Below are 8,008 nucleotides of genomic sequence, written 5' to 3'. Positions count from 1 at the left end.
GACAAGGCGGAATGGATCGAGCGGCACAGGCAGGGCCGGCACGAGAGCCGGAGCGGGGCGTCTGGCTGTGCGCGCCGAAGCTTGCTTTTGAAAGCACACGTGCCAAACGCTTCAGGACCTAGTCCAAGGGACGGGAGAAGGCACCCCAGTGTGACACGGGTCCTCACCCTCGGGGGGTGGAGGGAGCAGGGTTGCTTCCCCCACTCGCCCAGCATGTGGATCAGCAAACTGGAGGCCTCGGGGGAGAAGGACCCCCCGCCCCACAGCGACAAGGCCTGCAACGCCTTCCCGCCACGATCCGCTCGTTCGGTCGGTCGGTCATGTGTGTTTCAGTGCCAAGCCTTGCGGTGTTTCCTCCCAGGCAATCCCTCCTTACCAGCCAGAGAGAGCTGGGAGTCAGCTGCGCAGAGCGCTTTTAAGTCCCTCACCTGGGAAGAGAGTCCGGCAGCCCCGTCCGCAGCAACCCGAGAGGGAGGGCGAGATGGACAGCTCCGGCAATGGGCCCCAGCCTGACCCGTTCGGGGAGCTCGCTGATCACAGGGAGAGGCCGGGGCTGCCTCCGGTCCGAGGGTCTTCCGTGCAGTTCCGGATGGCCCCTGCAGGGGACCCTCACGTGCCCCCTTCTCTGCTGGGCTTCTGGCTGCATTTCCTTCTGAGTCTTAATGCTGGAAGTTCGATCCAGTTGTGGAGGGACCGGTTGCCCTCGTTCTATCCCCAGATGGGAAGGGGGTGCCCCCCTCCCACCAGAAGAGGTAGTTTGCTGATTTACAGGGCAAGTGCCAGAAATAACCTCCTCCTGGAGACCCTCCATCCCCTGAGTTGAGGAACCCTCGACAGCAAGTCTTGTGTCGATTCTGCAGCTCGACTCGGGTGCCCCTTCACACGATGCGCTCGGACCCCGCTCAGGATGCAGGCCGTGCAGGAAACATCGATTGGAGACTGCTTCTGGGAACGCCAGGCAGGTGGCTGCCCCCCCAGCAGGCCGGAGAGTGGCACCCAAGGGGCCAAGAGCCCGCCAGGGTCCCCGGCAGCTGCGAGGTAGCCCTCCGGCCTCCTGAGCCCCTTAACCTGACCGTATGGCTGAAAAGCGCCAAAGCGAGCCAGCCGACCCTTCAGTGGTGCCTTGGGCCTGATTCCAGAGAAGAACGTGGCATGCGAGGCCTGGGTGGCCCTCCTGAGTAGGGCCATAGCATCCCCCGTCCCTCCCTCCCTCTCCCTTCCTTCCCTCACCCCTGGCCATGAGTTAAATTTATATTGCAGACTTAGGAGGAGGAGTGAGTATCCAACAGGCCCCCCCAGGTAAAAGGGCCAGCAATTTGCAAGAAATGCGACGTGGCACTCACGGGAAATGCTGCAGGATCTCAGAATCCAGGTTTGCACAACATGGTGAACCCAATCCGTTCTCCGTCGGTCCCTCCCTCTTTGCTCTCTTGCTCTCTCTGTCTCTCTCGCACACACACCTCACACTCACGCAGCTCTGCTGGGACCGCCATTCACGGATGGATCGGGGTGCGCGGACTGGAGAAGCCCCTCCTTCGCGGAAGGCCCTGCCCTCCTCATGGGCCACCCCCTAGCCTCTCAGCAAGGAAATGCTGGGTAGAAAATGGGCGTTTCAATTCTCCCCGGCCACCAGCCAAGCGTTGGCCCCTCCAGCCGCTTCTGCCCGGAGAGATGGGTAGGAAAAGCTGGGGGGAGTCCATGCCGTCCCTGGACACGGCCTTCCGAGGGACTTGGCTCGGTCCCAGAAGAGACCCGACCAGTGCGGGAAGGTCTGCCCGTTTGTTTCGGGGCTCTGGATGCAGAGGAAGCCCCAGGTAAGAACGCCTGCACAGCCTCCGCCTTCCCTCAAGCCCGTTCGCCAGCCTTGGCCGCCTTGAGGCCATTTCGCCCCAAGAGACGGTGCTCAGGACCAACACAACGGGATAAGAAGCACCGGGCGCAACAGGTCTCGTGGCCTCCGCCTTCCATTCCGGCCACTCTCTGCCCAGGCCTTGGCCCCAGGAGGCGGCCAGCGGCCAGCTCAAGCCACAGAGCCCAGCACCTCTCCTGGTCGGCTGGACGAAACCAGTCGCAAGGCTTCGGGCAGCCAGCCAACAAGACCCGCACAAGCAAGAGGCGTTTATCTCTGGCTGCAACAAATTATTTCCCATCCCAGCCAGAAAATATACAGAAAACAGAACATGTCATGAGGCCAATTCACAGCCAAGTCAACATTTTAGCTTTCAGTGCAGTTCATGGCAGCCCAGAAGGGGCCGGGCGTTCAGAGAGGATGAAAGGGACCCCAGAAGAAGTGCGAAGGATTCGGGGCTCCCCCAGGATCCTGTGGGAGGGAGGTGGGTCCCTTTTTGACCCCGCCCCAAGCCACATTTCAGGGCCTCCAGGCGCTCCGTTGATTGAAGCCTCTACTGCCATGTCTCCGTTGGCCTGCACAGGTCCACTCGAGGTGCCGCAGCTCCAGAATCGGAGCAGAGCAGAAGCCAACCTGTTCCAGGCAACCCTCGGTCAAGGGGGCCTCGGGCCGTGGCTGGCCTGGTTCCATTCAAGCAGTTATGGCCCTGGGAGCACTGCCGGCAGTGGCCCTGGGGCCGGGGAGCGGCACGACCCCGGGCTGCAAAGGGCAGCCCACCTCACCACCCAGCCTCGGCTTCTTGTCCCTGTGAACCGCTGGCGAAGGAGACCGAGCACAAGATGGCCAGCAGGCGGAAGAGGCCGGCAGCTCCCGGACATCTGCTCGCTCGGTCGCGGCAGCGTTGGAAGACGGTGCAGGGGCCGTGAGGCGCATCCAGTCGGAGAGAAGACTGGTTCTGTTCTGTTCGTGCCTTCCACGGAGTCTAACCCAAAACAGTGCCCCTTAGAAGAGACGAGCGGCACTGGTGAGCTGCCAAACCTGGGGAATCCCAGTGAAGTCCCAATCCTTCCTGTCGATTCTCCTCCAGGAATCAGTTCTTTTCATGCTCAACTCCAAGCCAGGCCACTGCCGGAGCTGCTGCGCCGAGCAGGGCACCCCCTGCTCGTTCCCGTGGCAGCGGCTAGAAGGGAATCAAGGCTGGCGCTCCGTCTGTCCAGGCAGTCCTTGCTCAGAAGGACTCTGAGAGGGAGCCGGCTGCTCCTGCTTCGCTGCTTTCAGAGGAGAAAGCACAGCCCCCGCGAGGTGTCAGGACCATAAGAACTGGTGCAGAGGTTCTGACGTCTTCCATCTCGAGGCAACTGAAAGCTCACGAGTCTCCCGCACCCCGAGCCCGACGGGCGGCCTTTTGGGCCACACAGCCTGGGGCTTCCAGGGGACAAGCGTGCCCAGCGGCCCCTTTGCCACGCAGCACCAAAGGCGCCCTTTCGCGGCAGCTGAGACGGCACTTCGGAGAGAGCGACTGTCAAGCAGTCAACATTGAATTTAATTAGCTGTATTTGGGAGGGTTTTGCAAAAACACTGAATTGGTTCAGCCCTTTTACAAATGCCGTTCGACAGTTCCTTCGCCTGCCAGTGTGGCTCGCTTTGATGTGACTTGCCGGGGGCCTGCATGGAGCAGGGGTGGCCTTGATGGCCTTGCGGGCCCCTTCCAGCTCCACGCTGCGATGCCTCCATGACCTTGCGGAGCGGCACCTGAGACGGTCTGAAGGATGGCCGGCGGCGCACCCGCTCCACCTTCAGCCTGTCCTTCCCCAGCTCTCCCAGGTGCCAGTCTAACCCAGCCAGGAGAGGAAAAGCATCTGGTTTTCCTATTGCTCTAAGTTCACGTGCTGCTCCTGGACATCTCGTCTGCCTCACCGCTGGCTCCTCTGGATCTGGAACTGCTTCTTGGACGAGCGCTGCTCATCCAAGAGAGTTGACAGGGGATGCTACAAAAGCAAGGAAGTCGGGCCTCCTCGCCATCTGTGTCTTCGTGTTTAAAGTCACGTGTATTTATGAATTCATGCTTAACGCAGGTGAGCAGGTGCCCCCAGAGCAGTCTCCAATCGATCCGTGTTAGCCGGGCCTGCCTCCCTCCTGGCCGCGGAGGAGGGACCCATCCTGTGGTGTGGCATCCGACAGGGCGTCCTCACAGGTCAGTGCAGAATAGCTCGCCGCCCGCCCTCTCTGGCTGGAGTGGCCGATTCGGCTCCCTTAAAAGCCACTTGGATTATCTCCAGAGTGCTAGAAAGGACTCCCTTGCCATATTCACGCCTCGATCTGGACCGACTGCTCCCGAGTCACAGCACCGCTTCGCCAGCACAAAGCCAGTCGCGAACTGCAGGCAGAATTGGGACGGTTGCGTGAGATCGTGTTTGGAACATGCAGCGGGAGGGCTGCACGCTCCGCCCCAGATTCCCTGCCCCGGCCTGTCCGCATTTTAGTCCCCTCGGACAGCCGATGTGCTGGGAGCAGGAAGCCTCCCCTTTTGGCAGGTGCACGGGAGCCATGCAAAAGCACCGAGGGAATTCCGGCAAGCGCTGCGGGAAGCCTGAGATCCCACAAAGCATCAGCCCATTTCTGTGCGCGTGATGGACAGCAGGGCCGGGACCGCTTCCCATGCACTCGCCTGCACCGGGGCTGCTTGGAGGGGTTCCCCTCACTGCCTATTTGCCCACCCGCCCCCCCGAGATCGGCAGCAGAGGCCCTCCTCCGGGGACGCTCCGTGGAAGACGTTAGGAGACGGAGTACCAGGAGCAGGGCCTTCTCTGCGGTGGCGCCCCGGCTATGGAATGCGCTCCCCAGAGAGGTCCGCCTGGCGCCATCGTTATTTGTTTTTCGGCGCCAGGTTAAGACCTTTTTATTTAATCAATATTTTAATATGTTTTAATATTGAATTTTATGATTGCATGTGCAGCCAGAATGGGTCATCAATTTATTTATGTGTTAGCCATCCAGAGACGTTAGTAATTGGATGGCATACAAATTTCATAAATAAATAAATACCCATGAAAGTCCCCGCAGCTGGAAACATAGCCCGTGAGCGCTGGCCGTGCCCGTCGGGAGGCAGCCACCTCTGTTCTGGGTGGAGAGGCATTCTGCACTGTACAAAGGGCAGGAAGTGCAGCAGTGGCTTCCCTGGGAAAACGCCCCCCGGGGTGCAGCTTGGCTAGCGACCCTTCGCAGGGCTGATCCCTTCCTCGGTTTTTGGTAGACGCTGAGCTTTGGAGAAGGAAAGAAGGCGGGGGGCCACGAAGGGAGTTCCCTGCCATTGCATTCTGTCCTAATCTCTTGCCCCCGCTCTTTCACATTTATTTCTAGGTTTAAAGAAGACCCTTCTCCAAGCCATGGACTCTGACATCTGTTTTTCATTTTGTTTTCTTCCAAATTCTCAGCTAAAGGAATGTTTACAGAGCACCCTGAATGGACTTTTACCATTATTAATTTTTGATCTATATAGTTTTATAAAAGACTCCTTTTTTAAAGGAAAATATTTAATATTTATTCTTGCTGCTATTTTTTAATTTTATTTTTGCATTGAGACTGGCTTGCAGATCTTAGGAACGGAAACTACTTATGGATTGGAAACTGGAAAGTCATAACTGGGTTCGGAGAGGTTTGTCCGGGATTTCCCTCGGGAAGCAGCAAGAAAGCTGGGAAGGCTCATTCGGGGTGTGGAGGGGGGTTGATCTGGGAGAAAGAGGGAATTTACTGAGATTATTTGGGCTGTCGGAAAGGCCGGTCCTTTTCCCACACGCGTGCCGGGGCTGGAGTCATGTCTGCTTGCCTTTTTCCTCCTCTGCCGGCTCTGCTTCCCAGTTCACTTCGGTGCCTTCCCTCAGAGCCTGGAGGAGCCCGAATCCGAATTCTCTCCTGCCCTTTGCTCCCAAGCGATCCCCAGGGCAGCTTGCACTAGCAGGACTCCCGGCACCGAGCGTGCCAGCAGGGGAGGAGCTGCTGCAGGTGCAGGGACCCCCGCAAGGCGGGCTGCTTCGGAATCGGCCAGATTCCTCGCCCCAGCCAGATATGCAAGAGGGCAGGTGTGCATTAGCCTGTGCTGCAAGAAGCTGTCCGCATGGAGCGGAACGCGGCCGTTCCCCCGGCGTTCCGGCCTGTGGTTATGCCGCGCTTTCGCCACGCGGGGGCAGCAGCCGCACGAAGCCGCTGAAGCCCCCGGGGGGCGCTGCCCGCCTGCGCTGCGCTGCGCTGCGCGTTGCATTTCCTTTCCTTTCCAGGGCGGGGGGTGCGCTCACCAAATTGGCACAACGCCCCCCTTCACTGGGAGCAGCGGAACAGAGGCGGCGCTGGCATCTCTGTCCTGGGAGAGCGGTGCTTGGGCACAGCTTTCCCAAAGCAGCAGCAGCAGCCCGCCTCCCCCCGAACCTGTCTGATCAGGGAACAAACCAAGCGGCAGGGCAGATGCGAGCAAGTTGCAAAAGGCCCGAATTCGCCCTCCACCTGCAATTGGTCGACGACTAAAGAAATATATATATATATATATATATCAGAGCTAAATAGGTCCCACTGTGGTTTATATAACACTTGGATTACCTTCATGATCTTGTTTCGTTCTCCATTTCCTTCCTTTTTAAACACATTGTGCATGGAGACAAATAGGAACCCTCATATAGGAAGAACTTTTTTTCTGATAATGGTGAGTATTTTTCCCCCGCCTACCAAAAAAACGAAGGAAAACAAAGGCGGGGAGTGGAGTCTGGCTGCACAGCCAGGAAGGCGTGCAGCTGGACCGTCTCGCTGGAACACCAGGTCTGGCAGCTTTTTGTATTAAAATCCGTTTTGTTGTTTTTTGAATTACATGTTCAGCCTCACCTTTGAATGTTGCAAGTTCTTATAAACACGTTGGGAATAGAGCTGCAGTTCCTGTTATTTTTAAACTGTTTCTCCCACATCCCCTGTTGTTTCTCCTTTTAATTTAAAACACAAGGAATGTTGTATACAAAAAGACCTGCTGGAGATATTTTATGAACCTATTTAAGATGTATATACTGTATATTTATACATGTTGTGGTTGCAAATCTCCCTCTGCCCATGTCCGCAGCCCTTTTTGTTATGGTCCTTTCTCTCAAAAGAAAGTTATATAAAATATCTATTTTGCTCAGTAAAAATCACCCCGTCTGACTTTGTTTTCTTGTACATTTTCACACCGTAGCCAAAGACGGGAGTCATTGTTTATGAAGACGTGTATGCAAAGCTGTGCCGACTGGCTCTCCATTTAGTCTGCCGGAGCAGCATGGACCAGCCCCAGGACCGGGGCAGAAGTGTGCTGGGAGGAGCCCCGGAGGCCCCCCCCCCCCAAGCCAAGTGCTGCCGGGGCCCCGGGGTGCCCTCCCGGGTCCTGCTGCGGCTTCGCAGGCCTCCCTCGAAAGGTTCCCATTCCCAAAGCATTCTGTGCGCCAGTGAGGCAGCCTGTGGGGGCCCCAACACGTGGGCAAAGGACGTGTGCACAGAGTGTGCCTCCACACACACGCACCGACATGCGGGGAGGACCCCTGGAACCCCACCAACAGGATGCGAGCACCGTCCAGAGAAAGAAAGAGGGAGAGGCCCTGTGGAAGGGCATTCCCATCGTGACACTGGGAGAAAAGCACCGACATCAGCCTGGTCCTAACCGCAAGGGTGCTTTAGCAAGACCCACAGGCCAAGAATCCCCAGTGGGGGGCCCCGGTACCCCACTGCGTGGGAACCTTCCAAAGGAGGAGCTGGCAGGGCTGTTCCTGGAAACTCCTTGCAGGGAGGGCTGCAGCTGGGTGCCAGCCCCTTAGACCACCCCTGGGCTCCAATTTAAAACACGGCCTAGTCCAGGGGTGGCGAACCTGTGGCACACATGCCACAGTTTGGTGGAAAAACGGGGTGTCCCGGCACGAATTTGATGGCTGGAATGTGTTTACAATGGGAAGAAATGATGAGCTGTGCAGAAAAAGCTACTCAAGGAGGGCTTTTTCAAAATCGCCCTATTTCCAATGGTATTTCAGCCCTATATTAGGGTTAGGGGTGTGCACCAGGGTAGGGTTAGGGTTAGGAAAACGGGGTGTCCTGGCAGGATTTTGATGGCTGGAACGTGTTTAGAATGGGCAGAAATGATGAGCTGCGCAGAAAAAG

At 57.6% G+C, this 8,008-nt stretch overlaps 1 protein-coding gene across 1 annotated transcript in view; it reads left to right on the top strand.

Annotated features, from left to right (window-relative positions):
- The first annotated feature begins 481 nt into the window (after positions 1-481).
- Positions 482-8,008, top strand: part of LOC123026146 (calcineurin B homologous protein 2-like) — a 12,226-nt gene continuing 4,699 nt past the window's right edge. The window contains exon 1 of the mRNA XM_044435441.1: positions 482-671. Within this exon, the coding sequence (XP_044291376.1) occupies positions 482-671 (190 nt within the window). The remainder of the gene's footprint in view (positions 672-8,008) is intronic.

The sequence above is a fragment of the Varanus komodoensis genome, unplaced genomic scaffold (genome assembly GCF_004798865.1).
Source record: "Varanus komodoensis strain SLA01 unplaced genomic scaffold, ASM479886v1 scaffold29_3, whole genome shotgun sequence".
NCBI classification, from domain to species: Eukaryota; Metazoa; Chordata; class Lepidosauria; order Squamata; family Varanidae; genus Varanus; species Varanus komodoensis.
Note: the sequence above shows the minus strand (reverse complement) of the source record. Positions and strands in the feature narration are given on the sequence as shown.